Genomic DNA, 26,692 nt, shown 5'->3' on the forward strand with positions numbered 1-26,692 from the left:
TTAGTCCAGTGACACAACAGAACGAGTTGGTAAAAGACTTTGAAAGGAGGTGTCTGTTAACTTGGAAATGGCCAAATGGGACATAAATATATAGAATTTAGTGCATCATAAGAAATGAGGAATATAAAGGATTCAAAGAAATGTAGGAATGTTTATATAAACTGATGCAGAGTGAATTAAGCAGAACTGGAAAAACAGTGACCACAACGTAAACAGAAAGAAGAAATTGAAACTGAAAGCCATGTAATTATAGTGACTGAGCTTGGCCCAGAGAAGAACTGAGAAAATGCACCTTCTTCCCTGCATTGTAGTTGGGGGCTATGGATGTGGAAAACTGAACATACTATCAGATAATCTATGTGTTAGTTGATTTTGCTGAGCTTTGTTCTTTTAAAATCTTTGTTACAAGGGAAGGCTTTTTAAGTGGAAAAGAGGGATCTGTTTGGAAATTAATGTAATGTAAAAATAAGGGGCATCAATTAAAAATAAAATTTCAAGAATGTATCTACAACATAGACCAAGATGGCACTCACATCAGAAGCAACAGGCTTACCTCCTAGCTAGCCAGACAAAAAAAGAGATCCAGCCTTTGATGAAAAGTTACCAATAAAAACTTTGCCAATTTTCATTGCTTGGTAGGACAAAGGTTCACTTTAATTATCAAAACAAAGAGTTTCATGAAGGAAAGAATAATAAAAGAGCAAATATATTTTTCGGAGAGGGAGGGAAAAGTTGATGCTCAGAAGTGAACAGAAGTAAAAGTCCCTCATCATCATTTTTTGGGGTCTGCTATTGTCGAGGGATAAGAGAGGGAATGGGGTAGGAAGTGTTAGGGGTGGAGAGAGGCTTCTAGGACCTAGAGTTGGAAAGGACCTTAGAGATTGTCCAGTCCCAACACCTTGAGGCCCAGAGAGATAAAGTGACTTTTCCAAGGTCACAGATAGTAAGTGGCAAAGGCAAGATTTGAACCTTGATTATATATTATCCATAATTCAGATAATATTAGAAATTTAGGAGGAGAAAGAATGCTGGGGGAGGATATGCTAAATCACATATGCCAAATGGGTACATAGGCAGCAATCACTATTCAATTTTATACTCTTTAAGCACTTATTTTGACTATACACTTAGGAAGGGCATATGAAAGTTTACCAAAGAGGCTATCTATTAGTTAAGAAACGACTGAAAAAGTGTGGTATATGGCAGCTAGGTGGTGCAGTTGATAAGAGTCCTGGACCTGTAGTCTGGAAGACCTGAATTCAAATCTGGCTTCAATCAAACAGTAAATTGGTTAATCAGCCTACTATGTGCCAGGCATAGTTCTAAGAGCTGGGTGTACAAAGAAGCAAAAAATAGTCCCCTCATCAATTAGCTTACAATTTAATGGGGGAGACAACATGCAAACAGATATGCAAAGCGAGCTATATACAAGATAAACAGGAAATAATTAACTTCAGTAAAAGATGGGATTTTAGTTAGAATTTAAAGGAAGCCAGGGAGGTCAGATGTCAGGGCAAAGGAGGGAGAATACTCCAGGAATGGGGAAAGGCAGAAAAGGCCTCGAGCAGAGAAATGGAGTAACTTATTTGTGGAACAGCTAGGAGTCCCAGTTGGACTGAAGAATACCTGTCAGGGAGTAAGGTGTAAGAAGACTGAACAGGTAGGAGGGTGCTAGGTTATGAAGGTCTTTGAAGGCCAAACAGGGCATTTTCTATTTGATGCTGTAGATAATAGGGAGCCACTGGAGTTAATGAATAGGGGTTTGAACATTCTTGGACCTGTACTTTTGGAAAATCACTTTAGTGACTGAATGGAGGATGGATTGGAATGGGGAGAAACTTGAGTAAGTCAGAACCAGCAGGCCACCAGCAGGAATAATCCAGATGTGAGATGATAGGGTCTTATACTGGAATAATGACAATGTTAGAGGAGAGAAGGGGGGTGTATTTGAGAGATTTGCAAAGTTGAAATTGACTGGCCTTGACAACAACTTGGATATGGGGTGGGGAGGGGGTCAGAGATGGTGAGGAATCCAGGATAAGTCTTAGGTTGCAGGTGTGAGGAACTGGTAGGAGGGTGTTGCCCTCTACAGTAATAGGGGTTTAGAGGGAAAGAAAACGAGTTCGGTTTGAACTTTGGGTTTAATGTCCATCTACTGGACATCAAGTCTGAGCTGTCTAAAAGGCAATTGAAGATGCACAATTGGAGCTTAGCTAGAGAGATTAGAGTAGGATTGGTTGATTTGAGAATCATCAACATAGAGACAGTAATTAAATATACTGGAACTTACAAGATCACCAGGTGAAGTAGTTTAGAGGGAGAAGAGAAAAAGATGGAGGACAGAACCATGAGGGATACCTATGGTTAGAGGGCATGATCTAGAAAAGGATCAGCAAAGCAGAGAGAAGGAATGGTCAGACAGGGAGGAAAAGAACCAGGAGAGAGTGGTATTCTGAAAACCTAAAGAGAAGAAAGTATCAGGTTGGAGAGGATGATCAACAATGTCAAAGGCCACAGGGAGATTGAGGATTGAGAAGAGGCCATTGAATTTCGCAACTAAGAGATCATTAGGAACGTTGGGGAGGGCAGTTTCAGTGGAATGATAAAGTCTGAAGCCAGAAGAGAGAAGAGGGTGAGAGAAGAGAAAGTGGAGGTACCTACTGCATATGACCTTTTCCAGCAGTTAGGTACAAAACACAAAAGCAACATAGAATGATTATTAGCTGGGATGGAAGGATGAAGCGAGAGTTTTTTAGGATGGGGGAGACATGGGCATGTTTGTAGGCAGTAGGGAAGGAGCCAATATACAGGGAGACATTGATAATAAGTGAATAAGAATGACAGAGGAAGCAATCTGTCTGTTGTAGGAGATAGGATGGAATGGAATCATTTGAAGAAGTAGAGGGGTTTCTCTTGGTAAGAAGTAAAGTCATTTTATTATATGAGACACAGGTGAAGGAGGAGATAGTGGCAGAAGGCATCTGAGTGATAGGAGATGAGGAAGAGAGGAGAAAAGGGAGTTCATAGTGAATGACCTCCATTTTTTTCTGTAAAATATGAGTCAAGATTCTCACTGAGAAGGGAGTGGGAGGGAGCCATGAGATGATTGAGGAGGGATGAAAAATTTTGAAAGAGCTGCTGTGGAGAGTGGGATAGTGAATTGTTATGGGAACTATAGTAGGATTGCCTAGCAGCAGTGAGGGTTGAGTTGAAGTTGTGTAACATAAATTTGTAATGGACACAGAATAGTTGTGTGACTGTCCATCTCTGTTCCACCGCACATGTGTAGAAGCAAAGGAAGCAAATTTTGGGAGTGATCCAAGGTTGAGGCTTGACTAGGTATAATCAGTGATATGATAAGGGGGTTATGGAATTCAACAGAAGAGGACAGTGTAGAGTTGAATTGGTTCACCATGGGACAAAGATGGGGAGGAGAGAGTGGCTAGTGCAGGGAAGTTGGAGTAGGAGAGAAATGAGAGGTTAATGGATTAGAGGTCATGGTGCAGATAAAGAGTAGGGTTTTTTAAAGGGAAGGCAAAGGGAGAGGTAAAAAGTCAACAAATTATGGTTGGATAAGGAGATTTCAGAATTCTTGAATACAGAGGTGGTACATTTGTGGGTGGTGGCAAGAACAAAGATATGACCATCTGTCTTTGTGTGTGAGTGAGGCTGGATGGAGGAGTAGTTCATGGGAAGTTAGGAGACTGAGAAACTGAGGAGTTAGGGTACTTCAGGTAGAGTCAATATATGCTGCCACTGCACAATGACTGAATATAGAGGATCCCAAGAGGCTTCCAGAAGCATGCTTGATATGTTCAAACATAGGTATTTCTTTGGGCATCCTCAGTTGAAATTTGTGGGAGACATATTTAAATTTCAGGAATTAAGGTAATAGGTTTTTTTATTGTTCTCATGGCATTTTAAAGGATTTACCACGTAGTAAAAATTCACTATAGTCTTTAAAGGCACAGCTGTTCCTAAGATAGAAAATAAGCAATTAATAGAAGGAGATAGTGATTCATGTCCCTGCAAACAAGAATTACTGGTTTTAAGGGAAGTTCTCACATTCATCTTCATCTTTAAAGTACAAATTAAAGACAAAATTCACAGAACTGACTAAAGTCTCATTTTACTTAGAATAGTTACAAGACAATGGGTAATGCTTAGAAGACTATTCCTCAAACTTTTGTGAAAATAAATTTCAAGGATAAACTCACTCTATTTTGGTGTAAGGAATCTCTTTTAATTGTTCTTCTGACAATCCAGAAGGATCCACAAGTTCTTTCCTGGAAGGGAACAGGCAAGAGAGCAAAGTTTACGATGATGCAATTGCCTCAAAGACAATGGCATTAATCATTATTGGCTCACTAGTGTCCTGTGTTAAAACATATTGCAAGATCAAATGTAAAAATAGGTGAATGTTAATTCAAATTCAAGGATTTGTTCTAGCAGCTGAACACCATGTTTGTCTGTCTTTGTCTCTCTCTTGGACTGTCTCTGTTTCCATCTGTCTCTCTCTCACACACATAATTGTCCTCAGTGCTTATTTGGGTCTGGTTGGCCTGTCTTATATCCTCTTACAAGTTACATGACCCTAGACTGGAAAGTTCCAGAGCTTTCTGGTGGTCAGGGGCTATCTCTATATCAGCAACAATAGTATATGATGTATTCCAGCCACTTTATTGGCACGTCACTGTAATAACAATAAGCACACGAACAGGATCCAGCCTAATGATAATTTTCTGAGTGTTGGCTACACTTTCTTCTACAAGCTTTACATCAACACTCAGGTCTGATAACCTTTCTTGCAATACTCACTGAATATGTTTCCACAGCTCTTCCTTTGCTTGGATATCTGGGCTTCTCCTGTAATCACAGAAATCAGGAATCAACCCTGAAATCCTTGAATTTCACTTGGCCCACTGACAGTACAGACCTTTAATCTGGCAAGAGCAGCAGGTGCTAAGGTTTGGGAGAATTAATGAGTTTTATGTGAAGATTACAAACACTTTAACTATAAGAGTCATCAAAGCCAAACAAAACAAAAATCAGGCCCTCTTAACAACAAATGAACAGTCCATGATAATGACGTATTTCGAGTCTACTTAAGGACAACTGTGTTTCCTACAGTGATTTACTCCTTCTAGTTTCCTAAAAGAAAAAAAAAAGGCTAATGGGCTTTTCTTTTCTTTCCTTCTCACCACTTTTAAGTTGAAGCAAAATGAGTAAGATAACATTTTGGTTTTGTTGACACTGTGGTACAACATGAACTGTCTTGACCTAAGGTAAAATAACAACTGCAAGGGAAAATGAGTTAGTGGAACTTTCAAGATGGCGGAACAGATGACACTCAGCTGCTTAGGGAGCATACTTTTGGTGAGACACCTTTTATGTCACAATTCTGCAGAGGTAGAGGCTGTTCTAAATTAGACAAGGCTCCACCCAGCTAGTATATTGGAAAACTGCTGGTAACTTGGAGATGGTATAGCTTCTGTTCTGCCATCTTGGTAGTTCTACCAACTCCCTCTCCCTTGTAGCTATTAACTTACACTGCTGGTGTATACGCCTTTATTAATACTCAACTAAGCTATCCATCTTCAGAAAAAGATAGTTTAAAGCAGTTGTGATTTGCACTGGACATCAAATATCTGATAACAAAAATTCTTAGAAGAAGTAAAGAGAATATTGCTAACTGCTGTAAGGTTTCAAAAGTGTCTGGATATCTGATACTTGTGACTATTCAACTATCAGTTACTCATTGGACTGTGATTTTGAAGATAAGTGAGACTGAATGGCCTTTAACAGCAGTCTGGCCCTCACCATTGCTTCTATTACTTAGCAATATAAAAATTAAGTAGACTCTGAATGAGTCACTAATAAGCATTCTAGGTCTCAGTTTCCTCATCTATAAATTGACTAGATGATCTGAAAATTCTCTTCCAGTTCTAACCTACAATTCTATGAAATGATTCAAAATTAATATAATAATCCCAAAGTAATCAATTTTCATTCCCACAACTGAATACTAGTAAATTAAGAATAATTTTGTATGGTTTTTTTTTTGTTTGTTTTTTGGGCTAGGCAATGGGGTTAAGTGACTTGCCCAGGGTCACACAGCTAGTGTTATGTGTCTGAGGCCGCATTTGAACTCAGGTCCTCCTGAATCCAGGGCCAGTGTTCTATCCACTGCCCCATGTAACTGCCCTGTATGTTATTTTTAGAGTGAATTGGTAATTTTATCTCTATCTATTAAGCTTTATGTTGCCCATATTCTAGTTCAAATTGTGTTTGGAATGCCCAAGATTCCAGGGGATACTTCCAAAGCTAAAGAAGTAAACCCCAATTCCTTTCAATTGCCGTGTGTGTGTGTGTGTGTGTGTGTGTGTGTGTGTGTGTGTGTGTGTGTATGCTTTTAAATAAATCTAAATTGTGCTCTGGGCTAATAAGGAATGCATTAGCTTTCTGTTTGCACCAATATACACTTTAGTTATAAGCTAAAAATCATTAATATTTTTATTCTATTTGTTAAGGTATATTATGTAACTTTATCTTAACCCAAGCTAATATATTTGACTTTTTCTTGTTCTTTTATTTTTGCTTTTATTTTTTAAACACTTCCATGTACTTAAATGAATTAGAAGTTGAAATTTAACTGGATTTTAAAGCTTTCTAAAAATGTTAGGAAAGGAGGATAGATTCAGGTAAAAGAAAAAAATTGCCAAAGCATTGTGTCTACTAAATTCCTTGTAAACATAAGCTTTGGACCTTCAAGGTGTTGTTTTTCTTGTTTGTGAGTGACTGTTCACTTCAAAGAGGATCCTTTGATACTTCAATAAATGAACTTTTTACTCTGAAGTCAAAAACAATCAAAGCGTACACCAAATTCTGCTTTGTAGTGAGCCTACAATGTGTTCAATTTTAGAGCTAAACTCTTTATTCAGTAAAAAAACAAAACTCTCACAGTACAAGCTATTCAATTCTTATGTTATTAAAAGTTATTCTTATGTTATTAAAGTCCTTAGTATAAGAGTATCCCTTTGAAAAAAATGGCATATCTTAGATTGGCAAATGATTTAACTATACTGACAGACTGAGTCTGTGTCTTACAAAGGCATGCAGGGTAATGGCTTCACCTAGGCTTCTTTAATACGGTCCAGCCCTCTTAGCATCTCTCCTGACATCTTTCTGCCTAAGTCTCAGACTACCTCCCACCTACGCAGGTTCTCTCTAGCATTCACTTTCCTACAATTGGCCACCCCTCTTTTTATCTGGGTCACACACTCCTACCTGGCAAAAGTTAATTCCAGATATCCTATCATTTACTCCAGGGACATAAAAGAATCAGTGGTGAATCTAAATTCACTTCAAAGAACTATGCTTTGTGAGCCTGTAAACTCAGATGGCACATAGATTAAGAGTTAAACTATTCTTTTATCAGCTCAAATAAAAATTAATTTCAGCAACTGGAAATCTCACTGTCGAAAGGGGATAATTGTGCTCACATGTGGTATCACCTAGCAATACCATGATCAGCAAAGGATTGACTGACTGTTATTTATCAACTCCTGCTTACTAGAATTAATTTAAGTTATTTTAGTCAATGTCAATTTGATTTGACTAGATTTGCATTTGGTTCAATCTGGAACAACATATTAAAAATCTTGGTGACACACTGTATGGTTTAGCAAGTACTTCAATAGCCTTTCAAGACCAAAGGATCATAAGATCTGTGTTAAAAAGAATCTCAGGCATCATCTAGTCCAACTCTCCTTTCCAACTCTCCATTCAACAGATGAGGAAACTGAGACCCAGAGAGGTCAAGTGACTCGCCCTAAATTATACAAGTAGTACATAAAGATCCAGAATTTGAACACAGGTCTTCTGATTATAAATCTTGGGATCTTTCCATTTCCACTTTTTTTTTTTTTGAGCTGGGCATCTGCCTGTTTTTCTCTCATTTTGAGGATAGTTTGTTTTATAGTGACTATCAGAAACCAAGGCAACTAAATATATAAAAGTAGAAAAACAGTGGAATAAATCAGTTTGAATTGATTAATTATGAAAGCTGTAAATATGCAAGAGAAATAGACCAGCCTGATTGGTTTGACATGTAATATACTTTTTCAGTTTTTGTTTTTTAACATGAAGCGTTAGAATATTTCACATACGAGCGTGATCTGTGTCGGGATCGCCGATTATTGCGGTTGGCTTCATTTTTTTCCTTTTGATTCCTCAATGCCGCTTCCCACTGAGGCACTGAGTCAATCATGCCATTCTCCTGCCTTAACCTGGAAGAAAAAGATTCATCTGAAGTTAACATCTGTGGGGTCTGGCATCTTATTTTTAAATTCCTGCTTTTAAAAGTTGTGGCATAAGGAGGAAATTTCAGTACTTGTCATCTTAGAATGTACTCACCAGGAAAATAGATGTAAATAGATGTAAATATATGTATGTATATTCAAATATATGGATCAGATACATATGTTGTTGACTAGTTTTACTTAACTATTTTTCTTTTTAAAAGGAAGAGTTCTAAGGGGAAGATGTGAGCCAATGGCTCATGTACAAAAAAGAAAAGTAATTAATAAAACTTTGAGGTATATGTAATGTCTATATGTATACATATACATGGTATTCTTAGAGTAGTATCTGTTGCCAGTTTTCTAAGGCAAAAAAGTATATGACTATGGGTGTATATGTAGGTATATAGAAACTTTTTTTTTAAAAAGTTCAATTTCTGAAATTTAAACCTTAAATTCAAGTATTCTTTGAACCAAAGACAAGTGTTTTTCACAAGATCTAGAGAAATGCACTAAGATGAAAATGAAATAGGAAGCACAGTAGCTTCATATATAAAAATACTCTATGACTTCCTTCTTCAAGCTTGCAAAATTTCATTTAAACATGATGAAATTTGTGTAAGATAGGGGACAAATATGATAGGAGATAGGAGAAATATAAAAAAGTTAAGTAAACTGCCGAAGGGACCATAACTGCTTCGAGACCTTTGATTTCTGACATCATTTCCATCCTGATACCTTCCTATGAAAGTTTTATTATACTTTTGAACCATTATGGAGTTTTTGCTGCTATTCCATGATCTCTAGAGAATATATAGATTTTCTTTTTCATTGAGTGTTTTTGTTTCACATTCCTTTATCATAAAATTATTATTGCTTTGGACTTTTAAAAAGTTCTTCCTCATTTTGATTTCTGTATTTGAGTGTCACTATTGATTTATCTACTTGGGAGCTAGGATTATACCCACTAATTCTCAATTGGATTTTTTGGTCTTTCATACTTTTTCAAATATTCCCATTCCATTGTCTCTGGCTTCATTCCTCATTGTTTGGGTTCCTCTTCCTTCTAGTGCTGTAATTTCTATCTTTTCTCTCAAACTGTGTCAGCTTCCTCTGGTACGGTGATATGTGTGCAGGCTGGGACAATGCCCAGAATAAATGGACTACAGTCAGGTTTCTAGTCCCTTTTACCTTAGGCATAGAAGCCCAGTTCTCTGTGCCTAGCCAGTCTTCCATTCTGTCCCCTAGGACACTCCTTGCCTTGGTGTGTCTGGGCAGGACCATAATTTTCCACTTCTTGCCAGCTGTAGGAGGTTCAGACCAAGTCAAAGACTTGTGGGAGTATGGGTTAGGGAATCACCAAAACTAGATCTTGACATATAAGCCTGTGAGGTAGGCCAGGCCAAGTGGGAGCTTTAAGTATTTTAGCTCTATGATGTTATTTTATAAGACTTTTATTTTATTCATCTTTGATTACTATATGTGGTACATATTTCCTTCTTCTGAGGTTGTCAGGTTAGGGGGAGTTATACTAAAAAACAAACAAAAAAAAAACTACGCTATCTCTGATTATGTGATCCTTCATTCATTTATTTTAAATAACTACCCCCATCGCTACTGCCAATAAATCATTCTTATTTTCTTTTATAGATGTCACTGTCTCCTTCAGATATTCCTTTGCCCTTACATACTAAAAAGACTTATTATTTATTGGCATTATGTAAATTTCCTTGTATTTTCAACTATTTTTTTTTTTTGAAGATTGGGTCTCCTTATCTCATCTAGGCTAGAAATGCAAGGGCTACCCATGAGCCTGATCCAACTATAGATTGGCACAGGAACTTTGATATGCTCCATTTCTAACCTGGGCTGGTTTGCCCATCCTTAGGCAACCTGATGCCCCTACTCGCTCCTAGGGACTAACCATATTGATATCTAAATAAATGTGGATTACAGACATGTGACACCACACCCAGCTCTCAATTTTTGTCTTAACCTGTTTTTAAAATGCTCTTCAGATATAGCTCCTGAAGGATGCTTAAAGAACAGAAAAGAATTTTTGCAAGCAAAGATATGTCCTAGCAAAAACTTGTGTTAAAAATAACTTATTTTCATTTCACAATAGCTGTGATTGATTTTTTTTCTTTTCTATATATTTTCAGGTTCTACAAGGCCTCTTATGTATATGTCAGCAAATGCCCGTTTATCTGTATGTTTTGATCTCTTATATGTAGGTATCCCAGACCCTAACAAATGTGGACCCCTGTTTTAATGTATGATCATGCAATAGTTCATTTCTTGATTCTGTGCATTTTCACTGGCATTTTCACTATCCTCCATACCTGGAATTCTCTCCCTCTTCATCTCTACCTCCTGGCTTTCTTCAAGTCTCTGATAAAAAACCACTTTTTGCAAGAAGCCTTTCGCAATTCCCACTGAACCTAGGGCCTTCCCTCAAAGATTATATTCAATTTAATATATGTGTATATACATGTGTATATGTGTATCTATATCTATATGTCTGTATCTTGTTTGTAGATAGTTGTTTGCATGTTGTCTCCCTTATTGGACTGTGAGCCCAGAAGGGACTGTTTTGTCCTTCCTATCACTTAGCAAAGTGCCTGGGACATAGCAGGCACTTAATAAATGCTTGCTGACTTGACTTGTGCTAGGTCAGCATTACTTCAAACCCACAGCTCACGAGCTTCTTTGACCAGATTAAACAAGAGGCTACATTAACTCAAAGCAAAAGCTTTTAAGCAGAATTCCTGGGAAAAGGTAAAAAAAAAAAATCCCTTACCCAGGGAGAGTATACTCTCACACAATCCCATACCATTTGTGGGAAAGGGAATTTAAGGAGCTCAGACTACTTAGTGTTCCTCAGGTTAAGTCCCAGCTGGAATACCCATCTCCCAATCGACAAAGTTGCCTCCAGGTCCTTCCCCGAAGTCCTGCTGATAATCATCTCTTAGGCTGCTTTTTCCCCACATTGTACCATAAGTTCTTTGCTGAGCAGCTATGGCCATTTTCAGAATTTAAGCCAGTAAGCAGTGTCTAACAGCTGGGGGATGCAGATAGCTCTTTTTCTAAACACAGCCCAGGGCTATTTCAGTTCTTGTCAATCTCTGAGAAGTACCCAACAAACATTGTAAGAGTTTCTTAGTGCAAATCTTTTTAAAGCCATAAATTAACACTCCAAGGGAACTATAAAGCATTTGAAGAGCAATTCATCTATAAACTAAGTACATCTATTATTATTCCCCCACAATAGAAAAAGATGGCACTCCACTAAATTCTTTTGGCATTCAAAGCTCTTCCTTGCCTGCTCCTCCACAACTTTCCAATCTTATACCTAATCCCCGTCCCTGGACCCCCATGTACCCTGTGATCCAGTGATACTGGCCTTCTTGCTGTTCCTCATATAAAATGCTACATCTCCTGATTCCAGGCATTTTCACCGACTGTCCCTCATATCTGGATTGCTCTTTCTCCTCATTTACATCTCCTGGCTTCCTATAAGTTTCGAATAAAATCCTACCTTCTACAAGAAGACTTTTAATTATAGTGCCTTCCATTTGTTGACTCTTTCAAATTTATCCTGCATATAGCTTGTTTGTATGTTGTCTCCCCCATTACATTGTGAACTCCTTGAGAGCAAGGATTGTCTTTTACCTTTCTACCCTCCAGTGTTTAACATAGTGCCTGGCCCATAGTAAGTGTTTAATAAATGTTTATTGATTGACTAATATATTTAGGAGTCCACCAACCAAGACACATACAGGAACTATTTTTTCAGAAACAAAGACAGCCCTAAATAAATGGAGAGGTATTAGTTGCTTAAGATTGAACTAGGTCAAATATAATGAAAATACTATCTAAATTAATTTACAGGTTCAATGCCATACTAATCAAGCTACTAACGCATTACTTTAGAGAGTTAGAAGAAAAAAACAAAATTCATCTGAAAAAACAACAGCACAAGATTCTCAAGGGAAATAATGAAATAAGCTGGAAGTAAGGAGGCCTAGCAGTACCACCAAAACTACTTGGTACTGGTTAAAAAACAGAAAAGTCAATCAATGAAACAGATTAAATACACAACATACAGAAGTAAATGAACATGGTTACATAGTATTTGATTAAACCCAAAGACCAAAACTACTGGGGTACGGACTCACTAGTTAACAATAACTGTTAGGAAGATTTGAAAAGTCTGCTAGAAATTAGGTTTAAACCAAGATCTCAAACTATCTCTCACAATAACCTTGAAATGGGTCTAGTTCAGGGGTGGGGAACCTGGAGCCTGGAGGCCACATGTTACCCTCTAGGTCCTCAAATATGGCCCTTTTACCAAATCGTTCAGTCAAAGAGGCACAAAGTCCTCAGCCTCACTTTCCTCCTGAGTCATTAAAGTCCAGTAGCAGGACAAAAGTCAAGACGACTGGTGATGGCCCAGGATGCAGTCTGTGATGCCTGACCAAACTCTAAGCACTCCATAAAGTCTGCTCTGGTGGCCTTCATGTCCACTGGAGGAACAAATTGTTCTCACCTGCCCAATCCACCTGGGAAAAGACTTCACATGCTTGGGGTAGATATCCCCCTAAATCACCTACAGGTTTGAGGCTGTTTGGTTACCCTCAGCCTGGTTTCGGCTGTCTACCAAGATGGTTTACTGGGGTGTGGCCACTCTGTACTACAGCTTCTTGGAGCCACAGGTGAGAGTTGGGTAAAGGTGGACACCAATTGTAGATGGAGCATCCCTGAAAAAAGCCTGGCAAGCCCTCACACCAGAAGTGCTAGTCCTCCCTGAACAATTAGAAGATGAAGAAAGAAAATATCTTTTACAACTATGAATAGAGGAAGAGTTCATGCCCAGGTAAAGGATAGAAATGTTCCAATTCTGGCCAAGTTGGGAAAATTAAGACAGATGAGAGGAAATTTTTCTTTTTAAATAAAGGATGAAATATTGTAGCGGGTTCTTGGGGTTAACAGTTCCATTTAACTTCTCACATAAACACAGTCCTATCATTGTTCTCTCTCTGAAGAGTAACAGAAAATGCTTAATTCTTAAAACAGAACTGCTGAAGCAAGATTATTGAAGTTTTATCTTTCAAACAAGGCAAGTGGTTTGCAGTTTTGAAAATTTTGTACCCTCCTATTCTTACCAGCTTGGAAATGAAGAACCTCATTTAAATCAGGAAGAGAATGTTTTCAAAGAGAATGTTTCCCCTTTCCCTCCATATGACTGGTGCAAAAGATTAGAACATAATTGTCTAGGTAAATTAGAGCTGTCACCTAAAGGAATTGGAAGTTTGTCAAGTTTTACCTGACAAGATGAGAAAATGCCTGTAGACACTGAAAGTTTCAGTTAGGATTTAATTAAGGAATATAGAACTAGTGATTTTTTTTTTCCACCCAAGTTGGGATAATAGACAATCTTTATTTTTGGTAGCTATCAAAATGATAAGCCAAAAGAAAAGTTTAAGATTGTCACCTTTCAAGAAAAATGCCAAGAACTGCTCTGAGGCTTATCTTCTGGAAAACACTGGTGGATTTAAATGACTGGGAAAGAAGAGAAAGGTGAGAAAGGTGGCCATTAAAAAATAATGGCTGCATCCTCTTAACTTTGTTTGCCTACTGTGCTAGTTACTCTCTGAACAGGAAGTTTTCCCATGAGATTGATTCTGAGCCTGGCTTTGACACCATGTGGCTATTACTCCAAAAGGTATCTATTTATACTTGACATCAAACCAGAGCAAAAGGAGGTTAACCCCCTTTGCAATGGTCTTGCCTTGGTCAAGTTGCTCCCAAAGCTTGCCTTCACTTGCTGCTAGAATCCCTTAACTGAAATACACGGACCCAGATATGTGTTTAATTCTTTAAATCAATCCCAATCCATCTGCTATGTATCATATTTTCTCCCATGGCTCTCAAATTAAGAGCTTCTTTGGCCTAATTTGATTTATTTCACTTAGGGGGCAGCAAGGTGCGGTGGATAGAGTGCCTCAAGACTCACGTTCATGAATTTAAATCTGGCCTCAGACACTAGCTGTGTGACCCTGGATAAGTCATTTAACCCTGTTTGACTCAGTTTCCTCATCCATAAATGAAAAGGAAATGGCAAACCACTCCAGCATCTTTACCAAGAAAACCCCACATGGATCTTGAAGAGTAGGATATGACTGAAAAACAAGTGAACAACAACAATATTCCACTTAGGCAATGTAGCTTTCTTCTGGGCTCTTTGTTAGAGTTTCGAAACGGCTTTTCCTCATTGTGTCTAATTTGTTCTTGGTTCCTGATGAAGACACTCTTAGGAGCCACAGCCATTCCAGGAACATTACTAGGACATTGTGTGCCTGGGGTGGGGGGTTTCTCTTCTTCCTTGCTCCCCTCAGTGATTTCAAGACCATCTAATAACTTCTTGACTTGCTTGAATGATAATTTCATTCTTTACCAACAAAGGGAAAATTATACTCTGGATCTGATTCTCACCAGTAGAACAGTGCTCTGGCAGCTGGATTAGAGATGATGGGAACCTTAGGAGGAAGTAACCCCACTTTCCTTTTAAAGTTTATGATATAAGGGGCAGCTAGGTGGTGCAGAGGATAGAGCACTGGCCCTGGATTTGGGAGGACCTGGGTTCAAATTTGGCCTCAGATACATAACACTTACTAGCTGTGTGACCCTGGACAAGTCACTTGACCCCATTGCCTAACCAAAAAAAAATAAAATTAAATTAAAAAAAATAAAGTTTATGATACAGAAGAAAGCCAGGCATAATCTCACATGCACCCTAGATTTGAGGAGAGACGATTACAAAGGATGCAGAGGAAGGATATAAGTTGGATTTCACAGACTAAAAAGTAAACCCAGGAGATACGGGTTCAGAATGAAATTTTAAATTCACCAAGGGAAAGAATTCAAGTGAGGAAGAAAAACAGGAGTTGTCTAAAAACACCAACCAACTGAGATTTTTAAATATAAGTACTATGGATGGCAAAAAGAGTAAGGAATACAGAATGAATTTTAAATATTATGGTAAGCAAAGAACAGTGTTAGGACTACTAAGGTTCAGCCTTATACGTAAGAACTGTAGTGGAGGGATGGTTAGAGTCCAGACAAATACAAAAGTATGTATATGTTAAAAGTACATCCTTTTGTCTGGACATACAGGTGAACATTTGTGTAAATATATGTATTGTATATGTTTGTATATTTCTTTTTTCTGGACTTGCACTATAATAGTCTGCTATACTACAGCCTCAGGGCCCTTATGTTACAGAAGTTAGCTAAAGCTCTTAAAGCCATTGCCAATGGCACTTTAGGTTCTGACTGATCCTCATTAAAACAGATATGAGTAAGGTCCTCTGAAAGATTTTCATCTGAGGGCCACCACTGCCCACCAAATGATGAATAATTTTGACCACAGTGATCATGAAACCATTTACTTAAAGCATGGAAGAGTTGAGAGCTTTATCCATGGAAAGAAAATCCATATTGATAAAATCAGATATGTATTAAAGAATAAGCAATACTTCAACCACTTTCTGAAGTGGAAACTTAAGGCCTAAAAAAAAACCTCACATGCTGGAACCAGGAGAGGATGTCATTAGGAAGAAGGAGGTTCCTCAAAAATTTGGTTGACTATCCAGCTCCAGCAATGTTTTAAAATTCAGTTAAGGAAAAAGATAATCCATGGACCATGACAGTGTATTCCCTTTATAGGGAAGATTTTTACAGGTGGAAAGAACCTTTGAGAAGGAACTATAACTCTGCTCTCTAGAATTAGACTGAAGAGGGAGAAACAGTGCACCATTTCAAAGAGGGCTTAAAGCTGTCCATAGTAATTGATTACCCTTCCAACCTTCAGCAAAGGTCTTATAAAATAGTTTAGAGTGTCACCTGAGACTGGTAATTGAAGTAATAAGTTAGGAAGCCGCACCCTCAATTGAGCAGTTTGAGTATATAAGGGTTGGAAAGCAAGTGTTTGGTTCGAGACATTGAAATGATGTTGTGACTGTGTGTTTTCAGGTGAGAAGCCTTGAGTAAATTATAAGGGAGTGCTTTGATCCTCTGGCTAGAGATCTCTGGAAGTTTTAAAGTGGTTTCTGATAGGGGAATAAGAATTAAGGCATGTGGAGGCAGGTTCCCCTAGCATTCACCTAGCTGGTGATTTTGAGTGTGCACTGGGGCTGGATCAATTCCTGTGGAGCAACTGTAGGTAGAGACAGAGACAAATTCTGGCAGACGTGAGAGCTGACTAGCACACTTCTGAGCTTCCAGTAGTTGCTACACAGGAGAGAGCTAAGTATACATATGATGGTATGGGTGTTTTGAGTGGGTGGGTGGATCAGCATGCCATCCTTATTGTTTCTACTACAATAGTAGGCCCCTCTTTACCGGGTGGAATATTGGATTTAAATGTACACGGGGAGTACAATTTCTAACCATAGGACTTGATTTCAGAATTCCAGTTAACTATAGTGATCAAACATTACCTGTTTCTCTTTTTCTGATGTTCTCTATTAGAATTTTCAGATTCACTACCACTACTTGTGTTACACCGTGAGCGGGACCTGCAGAAAACATACCCCAAAACTTAGGATAAGTATTGTTTAGGAAGAAAAAAAAATACCTTAAACGATGCCTCCTTAAATGATGCCTCCAAGCATTCTATTTTACAATATAAACACTAAGGAATTAATGACTTTAGCTCTTATTCCCTAGGTTAATATTTCTTCAATTAAAGTTAGGCATCTTTGGAAAATTCCTGGAAAGAAGACAAAGTTACAGAAGATTGAGTTTGTTGCCATATTGCAGCAGCAGGGGCATAACTATATCCAACAGGTTTGATAAAGTGAATCTATAAATCACATTGTGGAATAAATGATAATTAAAAATAGAATTACTGAAGAATCTTTAATAAACTAGAAGAGAAAAACTAAGCACATTTTCAAAAGCTTAGAAAATAGAACATTTTTAAGAGAAAATTTTAAGGGCTTAATGTAGGTATTAATCCCACATGTTCTAATTTGAATAGTATCACTATTACTGCTCAAGATGAAAAATTATATAGTTTGTCTACACAAACCAAAAAATTGTTTACACAATCTCTACCCATCCTCTGTTTTACCTTCTCCTTTGCTTTAGATCTGAGTCCTCACCACTGTTACGTGCTTTCCTGAGGGAGAAATAAAAAAGTAAGTTAAAGTAGATTATGATCAGCCAGTGAAGAAAAAAAACAAACCAGAAACTGCCCTTAACAAAAGAGATGACTTTTTAGAACTTGTCTCAAATCTCTCCTGTCACACAGTGACACAGAATTAAGCCCAAAATTGTTTATTCCCTTCAGTCACATCTGACTCTTTGTGATTCCATTTGGAGTTTTGTTGGGAAAGATACTGGAGTGGTTCGCCATTTCCTTCTCTAGCTTATTTTACAGCTGAGGAAACTGAGGCAAATAGGTTTAAGTGACTTGCTCAGGGTCACATACCTAGTAAGCACCTGAGGGCTGCAACCTAGCTGACCCCAAATCCCTTGTATTCACCCAAATTAATGACAAATCCTGTTTGTCAATGTCAGAATTAATCAATTTATATAGGAAGAGTGAGTAAGGGCAAGTCTTATTGATAGTAGGAAAAGAATCAGTGTTCTGGATCAATATATAGCAATAATATAGCAATTTTTTTCTTTCTCACATGTATTTATTTATAATTTATGGAATAAAATAAGCATTTCCATAATATAGTAGAATAAAAAAGATGATTGTATATGAAACTGTCAATCTATTACATACAACTTACTATTCCTTTTAAATATATAATAAAGTTAAATAAATTTCTTTTTTTCCCTTTTTTTCTTCCCTTTTTCCACTCCCACCCTTGAGATGGCATATGTAAAACTATTCTCTACAAACTTCTATTTATCAGTTCTTTCTCTGTATGCAGATACTGTCTTTCTTCATATGTCCTTTATAGTTAATTTGGGTATTCATAATAGTCAAAATGATTTATTTGATGTATATCATTCTAAACACAATATTGCTGTTACTAAATACAATGTTCTCTTGGTTCTGCTCATTTTGCTCTTCATAATTTTGTGCAAGTCTTTCCATGTTTTTCTAAGATCACTGAGCTCTTCATTTCTTATAGCACAGTAGTATTCCATCACAACTAGATGCCACAACTTGTTCAGCCATTCCCGATTGATGGGCATCCTCACAATTTCCAGTTCTCTGCCACCACAAAAAGAGCTGCTATAAACATTTTAGAACATATAGGTAGGTTCTTTTCTTTTTCCCCTAATGATCTTTGGAAATAGACCTAGTAGTGGTATTGCTGGGTCAAAAGGTATAATCAGTTTAATAACTCTTTGGGCATAATTTGCCTCCCAAAATGGTTGGATCAGTTCACAATTCCACCAACAATGAATTATTGTCCCAATTTTTCCACATTCCCTCCAACATTTGTTACTTTCCCCTTTAATCATTTTAGCCAGTCTGGTAGGTATAAAAATGATATTTCAAGGTTGTTTTAATTTGTATTTCTCTAATCAATAATGATTTGGAATATTTTTTCATATGACTACACATCATTTTAATTTCTTCATTGAAAACTACCTGTTCCTTTAGAGATATAAATTTTCTTCTGATCACTGCTTTTGCTATACACCATAGGTTTTAATATGTTGTCTCATTATTGTCATTCTCCTTAATGAAATTTTTGATTATTTTTATGATTTCTTCTTTAATGTGTTCATTCTTTAAGATTAGGTTGTTTAATTTCCAATTAGTTTTTAATCTTTGTTTTCATGGCCTCTTACCAAATTTAATTTTTATTACATTGTGATCTGAAAAGGATACTTCTGCTTTTAACTATAAAATTGCTATGTACTAATATATGATCAATCTTTATAAAGGTACCATGAACTGCTAAGAAAAAGGTATATTCCTTTCTATTTCTATTCAATTCTCTCTAAATATCTATCATTGCTAGGTAAGTTATTCTTGGAAGCAACCCCAGCTCTTTTACTCTTCAAAACATAATGTTTCGAGACCTGTGGTCTTTTATTATAGAAGCTGCTAGGTCTTGTGAAATCCTGACTGTATTTCTGTAGTATTTATATTGTTTTTTTTCTTGTTACTTGCAATATTTTCTCCTTAATCTGGGAGTTTTGAAACTTGGCTATGACATTCCTATGTTTTCCTCTTGGGATATCTTTCAGGATGGTAAATTTTTTCTATTTCTACTCTCTTGTTCTCGAACTTCAGGGCAGTTTTCCTTAATAATTTCTTGTATTATTGTATCCAGCTTCTTTTTTTGATCATAACTTTCAGGTAGTCCAACAATTCTTATATTTTCTCTCTTTGATCTGTTGTCCAAATCAGTTGTTTTTCTAATGAGATGTTTCAGATTCTCTTCTATTTTTCTATTTTTATTATTTCTTGGTGTCTTATAGTATCATTCAATTCCACTTACCCAATTTTAGTTTTCAAGGAGTTATTTTCTTCTTTAAGATTTTGGACCTCTTTTTATAATTTTCTTGAATTGTTTTTGGTTTTTCCCCCTAATTTTTCCTTGATCTCTCTTATTTGATTTTTGTTTATTTGTTTGTTTGTTTTTTGGCTAGGCAATGGGGTTAAGTGACTTGCCCAGGGTCACATAGCTAGTTAAGTGTTACGTGTCTGAGTTCAGATTTGAACTTAAATCCTCCTGAATCCAGGGCCGGTGCTCTATCCACTGCGCCACCTAGCTGCCCCTCTTATTTGATTTTTGAATTCCTCTTTAAGTGCTTCCAAGAGCTCTTTTTGGGCTTGTGGCCATTTGATATTTTTATTTTATTTTTAGCACCTTGTTATTATAATCAAGTTTTAATTGGGTTGTCTTAAACATGTACTAGGGATACTTAGGTGGTGTAGTGGATACAGTGCTATGCCTGGAGTCAGGACATGTGAGTTCAAAACCAGCCTCAGACATTTACTAGCCTTGTGACCCCGGGCAAGTCATTTAACCTTTATCTGCCCCAGTTTCCTCAAATGTAAAATAGGGACACTGATGAGGAAATGGGAAACCACTCCAGTATCTTTGCCAAGAAAACCCCATAAAAATAGGGTCTTGAAGAGTCTTTAAGACTGAACAAAAACATATGCTAATTGGTAAGATAATTTAAAAGGACATAGAAGCTAAGATCCTATTCTTAGGCATAAGTTTTCTTGTCTTGATAAACTGAATACCACTCTTGGGCCACACTACTAGAAAGGATTTTGTAACCCCTTACTAATTCCTTATCTCAGATAACTATGCAGCCTACACAAAGCAAAATGAAACAATCTCTAATCTCAAAGTATGTGCTATTTTGGGAACTATTTGGCTCATTTCATATTCCCAGACTCTAAATGGAAGACCCATTACCCTTCTTCCAGATCCTTATTTTTTATTTCTGTGACTGATTAATATAGTCTCAGTATTCAGCTCAGAACTATTCCCTAGTAATGCTCCTTTTAGATGACTAGACTTTTTCACTTTTAAAATCATTAACATTAGCATGGAGTTTTATAAACCCCTCCCTATAAGACTATATCTAGTTTGTTTGCTATTAATTTTATAGGAAAGAAAGAGTTGGGAGATGGAAGGTTAAGGACCTTAGAAATGAAGTCACAAGAGGTGGCAGGTGGAAAACAGGAGATCCAGACCTGTAACTCAGGATAAGTCAGAAAATGCCACACAATCCTGGTTAGGGAACGCTATACATATGAAGTAAGTTTGAGATTGAGACAGCTTCCTAACTTATATAAGGGCATTTAAGGTGGTACAGGGGATAGAGCACTGGGCATAGTCAGGAAGACTTGAGTTAAAATTTGCACTCACATTTAAACCAGGCATGGCATTTAGCCTTTCAGCCTCAGTTTTCTCATCTGTAAAATGGGGTTAAGAACAGCACCTTCAGAGTGGTTGGGAAGATATTTGAAATTTGTGAATCACTTTGTAAACCTTAAAGTGCTATATAAATTATAACCACTATTTATTTTCTTCCATACAGGTACAAGTTTGATTCCACAACTAGAATCTATTAATATTGCTTTTTCTAGTCTTCAGGAATATACAGGGTTTCACTCAGCTTCAAAAGCCAACTTGTTAGAGCCTTATTGTTAAGTTACATTATTAATATTTCAACATTTCAGAGTCTGGCTGTAATTTTTGGAAAGGATTAATACCTTTTAGAGAAATGTTTAGGTTAATTAGTGTGAAAGCATATTTCTGATCAGTGTTTTTTATGGAGCTATCCTCTGAAGCATTTGGTTGGTTCAAAGGCAATGCTTCATGTTTTGTGTGTGAAAGCAGAAAGTTCAAAATATGGGGAGAAAAATCTGTGGATGGATATGTAAAAGAGTGTTAACGTATGGACAGATGTGAAAGAAAACAAAAAGGCCAGGGATTGTGAATCAAGAGTTCACTGTTGTATATAGTCTACTTACCTTCTCCTAATTGGCTGTCCAGGCTCATGGTCACTACTGCCAGATGGGTTTCGTCTCCGTGAATAAGGGAACTTCGGTGATTTATTCCGGTCATTGGAACAATTGTACAGTCCTCTGGAGTTAAGAATATAACAAAAAACAATCAAAACCTGAAAATTCAACAATTACACCTAGCCCAACCCAAAGAAATCCTTACAAGACTCCACTTTGTCTAAAAACAATTTTCTAGCCCGACAAAGATAGCAAAAAGAAATGACTCAACAGGAAACATGATTATTTGCAGGGACACATGACATTAACAAATGGATATACTAGAAATACTTAGAGCCTGACAAGAGGCCATAATGAAATAATTTTTGTTGTAAGCAATTCTAAGCTAAACATGGTTTTTAAAAATAAGTAATGATGATAATAACCATTATTATAATTATATAGAGTTCTAAAGTTTAAAAGGGAGCCCTTCCTCTCACAATAACCCTGTCAAATAGATAAAAAGTGTATTCTGATTTACACACTAAGAATCTGAGGCTAATTAACTGACTTAACCAGCCAGTAAGTGTTGTTGCTGGGGTATGAACCCAGGCCTCCTAAATTCGTATGTTCATAGTCAAACTTTCCATTAAATAGTCATTGAAAAGGAAGAAATTCTGACTAATCAGAATATCTTTGACATTAAGTGTGGTTAATTAGCATAAGCTAGTTTTTGTGTAACATTTTCCAGTAGTGTTTTATATTAGAATATGTTCTGTTGAGATCTTTACTTAGAGCTGTGGTTCCTGAAGATTTAGGAACTTGATGATTTGCATGCTGATAGGTAGCTGACAGGCAACCAAATTCTCTTATTTACATGATCTCCTTTGATACAGGGTATGGCTGACAATGATAAAAGTGATGAACTTTACCCCTGTGGTCCATTTTCCTCCCATGGTGCATTTGTTTTGCTTCTTTGGGTTTCAGGGCTATTTTCAAATTTTGACTTCTTAAAGCTTTTAATTGAAAAAGAAAAATCCAAATCAACACATAAAATAGAAATTGAAAAAAAAGCATTAATTAATATGCAAATTTCTTTAGTCAACTTTATGTGATTTAAAATAATCTAATATTAAGCTCCCAAGGAATATATATATTTATTTTATGTATATATATATATATATATATATTTTTTTTTTTTTTTTCAATTCTGCTTATGCTGTTTGCGCTCAGCAAGAGTAAGGCCATCAATCACTGGAAGAAGCTCCTATACATTGAATGGTCTAAATTCTTAAGCTTAACTCAGTTTGCCCAGGGAACAGGCAGAATGGAAAGAAGAAAAGGTTAAAGGAACCAGACCTGCAATTTCCTATTGAGGATAATCACTTGCTTTCTTACAACAATAGGAATATGCTTGGGTTCTAGCCCTGGCTGTAAATTATGGCCCAAGACCTAAGACAAAGCAATCCAAACTGACATTTTCTGACCTTATCTTGAAATTTCAAATAGAATTTCTATTCTTACTTCCTGACAAAGAAACATTTCTGCCCTGAAAATGTCTCTAGGACAGCAAGATCAAATAAGTCAATACTTAAAAGAAATTATTTCAGACTATTCATTGAAAGGACAAATACTAATGTTGAAGCTTCAATATTTTGATAATGAGAAGACAGCACTCATTGTAAAAGACTCTGCTGGGAAAAATTAAGGAAAGGGGCAGCTAGGTAGCTCAGGGGATAGAGCATCAGCCCTGGAGTCAGAAGGACCTAAGTTCAACTCGAGTCTCAGACCAGACTCTTGACACTTACTGTGTGACCCTGGGCAAGTCACTTAACCCCAATTGCCTCGCCAAAACAAACCAAAAAAAGATAATGGAGGATAGAAGGGCCTAGCTTGCTATAATCCATGGGGTAACAAAAAGTCAGACACAACTTAAGAACTGAGCAAAAACAAAATTAAGATCAGTTTCTTATGTATCATTGTTCTAAGGAAACTGATTCTCTCTTCTTTTTTTATAGCCTGATAGAAACAAAAGGATTTTAATAAAAAGCTGGATTTAAAAGTAGATTAAGAACTAAGTTATATTTCTTGGAAGTGCCACATTGATTTTGCCTAGTCATTTAAGGCTGTTTGCTAGGTTTTTCTCCTTTCTCCTTCCCAATGTGGCTTTTGAAGTCATTTGTTGGAACTCACTTAGTTCATCATTGTTTTGATGCTTACTGTTTTGTGTTATAGTTTGATATCTGGAATTTCTGGGCTCTTTGTTGTTCAGTCATTCAGTTGTGTCCATTCTTCTGTGTTAGCTAAGAGATGGAGAGGTTAAACTGAACATTTACATCTTGGGTATCAGTGAACTTGAATGGATGAGAATGGATGATTTTAATTCAGGTGATCATGACATATAGGACTGTGGGCAGAAATACCTTAGAAATGGAGTAACCCTCATAGACAGCAAAAGGATGTGAAGCAGTACTAGGGTACAATCTCAAGTGATACAAGTCTATGTTCCAACCAGAGATGCCAAAGAGGCCAAAGTTGATCATTTCATAGTGACCTACATTGCAGGTCCTATAACATCTTCTAGAAATAATACCAAAAAAAAAAAAAAAGTCACTTTCATCATAGGGGATTTGAAATTAAAAGATAATTGGAATAACAGAAAAGCTTGGTATTGCAGTACAAAATGAAGCAGGGCAGAGACTAATAGAGTTTTGTCAAGATAACTCTTTGCTGGTCATGGCAAACACTCTTCTTCTTTTTTTTTTTTTTTTTTGGCAAGGCAATGGAGTGAAGTGACTTGCCCAGGGTCACACAGCTAGTAAGTGTCAAGTGTCTAAGGCCAGATTTGAACTCAGGTCTTCCTGAATCCAGGGCTGATGCTCCAGCCACTGTGCCATCTAGCTGCCCCATAAAGAGTCAACATAGCTTCATCAAGAGCATGTGCTTTTTTGTTTGTTTCTTTCTTTCTTTTGTTAGGTAATAGGGTTAAGTGACTTGCCCAGGGTCACACAGCTAGTAAGTGGAAAGTGCCTGAGGTCAAATTTGAACTCAGCTCCTCCTGACTCCAGGGCCGGTGCTCTATCCACTGCTTCACCTAGCTGCCCCTCAAACACTCTTTTTCAACAACCCAAAAGGTGATTCTATACATGGACATCACCAGATAGTCAATATTGAAATCAGATTGATTATACACTTTGCCACCAAAGGTGGAGAAGATCTATGCAGTCCGTTAATACAAGAGGTGGAGCTGACTATGGTTCAGATCATAAGCTTTTTATTGGAAAATTTAGATTGCAAATTGCAAGAAGGGAAAACCATCAACATAGATATGATCTAACTAATTGATGTAATAAATGACTATAAAATTGTAGACACAAAACTTGGAGCACTGGAATACATTAACCATATATAGAATACAAATAAATTTTTTATACAGACTTGGCATCACAACCATGTTCCCAATACAAAAGGCTTTTCAGAGAGAAAAGAAAAATCTTAAATATTTGCTAACACATTGCTAGAGGAAAAAATGAATCATAAAGAGATAAGAAAGGATGCTAGAAAAGAGGGACATAAAAAGATAAAAAAAAAGAGGAAGAAAGTGAAAGTGAAAAAATAATTTTGAGTAGTGAACTAACTGGCAGATGACAAAAACCATTTCTGATTCATAGTAGACACTCACTTTTACATGGCATCATGTCAGATATTAGTACTGTCCATAAAGATGAAGTTGAAATAGATTGAATTCATTATGTACCACTGAAGAGGCTTGGGGTCTGAATTTCTTGAGAGATTAATTTTTTAAAATAATTTTTTTATTGATTTCTGTTTATTACAGCCCCACAATATGTCCATGTATCTGTTTGTTTTTAGAGAGAAAAAAAATCAATACATTGGAAAAGTATAAAAACATGTGCAATGTATAGCACCTGTGGACTTCCCACCTCCACCAAAGGGGATAGGCAAGTGGATGTCTTTTCAGATCTCTTCATCCAAGTCTCCCTTGATTTTTAGAATTTTGTTACATTTACTTTTGATATTTTGGTGTGTCATTCTTTCTATTTACATTGTTGTATTTACTGTGTTAGTGTTGTCTTGATTCTGCTTACTTCACTGTGCATCAGTTCATATAGGTCTTTCCAAGTCTGTCTGTATTCATCGCACACAAACTGTAGACAGTTTGTTTAGCCATTCCCCAAACAATAGTCATCTACTTTGTTTCTAATTCTTCATTATCACAAAAAGTACTGCTATAAATATTTTGGAATAGAGAGGGACTTTTTTTTCTTACCAATGGCAATAATACTCTCTGGTTCAAAGGATATGGGCATTTATTCACTTTATTTGCATAAGTGAAAATTGCTTTTTCAGAACGGTTCTACCATTTCACTGGTCCACTAATAATGTATTAGTGTGCCTATCTTCCCCAAACCCCTCCAATGTTGACTTACCATTTTTTAACCACTTTTGCCAATTTGCAGAGTTTAAATGTGCATTCTCTTAATACTGACTTGGAGCTTATTTTCAAGTGGTTTTGAATGCTCTTCAATTTCTTGGAGAACTATTTGTTCATATCCTTTGACCATTTATCTATTGGAGAAGGGCTATTAGTTTTATATGTAAATTGTTGATATGCTTCAATAACAATTCTTCTAAGAGAAATTTGATACCAAGTTTTTATCCATTCAATTGATTTCCTTGTCTTGGATATATGAATGTTGTTTGTGTAGAAGGTTTTCAGTTTCAAGTAATCAGATTTATTATCTTTTGTCATTGCCTTTTTCTTTTTTGGTTAAGAATACATTCTTACCCATAGCTAATAAAGTGATATATGACCTGTTTGTCTTCTAACTTCTATAGTATGATACTTAAATTAAGGTTTTACATATCCATTATGTAGTATGGTGTAAGATGTTGGTTTAAATCTAATTTCTGTCAGACTTCT

At 36.7% G+C, this 26,692-nt stretch overlaps 1 protein-coding gene across 2 annotated transcripts in view; it reads right to left on the bottom strand.

The window, feature by feature from the left end:
• The window catches only part of EPB41L4A (erythrocyte membrane protein band 4.1 like 4A), a 178,186-nt gene that overhangs the window by 4,758 nt on the left and 146,736 nt on the right, over nucleotides 1-26,692 (bottom strand). For both annotated transcript variants that reach the window (XM_027874746.1, XM_027874748.1), the window contains 7 exons: nucleotides 22,680-22,763; nucleotides 21,778-21,891; nucleotides 17,437-17,484; nucleotides 16,802-16,879; nucleotides 8,169-8,288; nucleotides 4,819-4,866; nucleotides 4,218-4,286 (listed from right to left, as the gene is read on the bottom strand). In XM_027874746.1, coding sequence (XP_027730547.1) covers nucleotides 4,218-4,286; nucleotides 4,819-4,866; nucleotides 8,169-8,288; nucleotides 16,802-16,879; nucleotides 17,437-17,484; nucleotides 21,778-21,891; nucleotides 22,680-22,763 — 561 coding nt within the window. The remainder of the gene's footprint in view (nucleotides 1-4,217; nucleotides 4,287-4,818; nucleotides 4,867-8,168; nucleotides 8,289-16,801; nucleotides 16,880-17,436; nucleotides 17,485-21,777; nucleotides 21,892-22,679; nucleotides 22,764-26,692) is intronic.

The sequence above is a fragment of the Vombatus ursinus genome, unplaced genomic scaffold (genome assembly GCF_900497805.2).
Source record: "Vombatus ursinus unplaced genomic scaffold, bare-nosed wombat genome assembly UNPS02014807.1, whole genome shotgun sequence".
NCBI classification, from domain to species: domain Eukaryota; kingdom Metazoa; phylum Chordata; class Mammalia; order Diprotodontia; family Vombatidae; genus Vombatus; species Vombatus ursinus.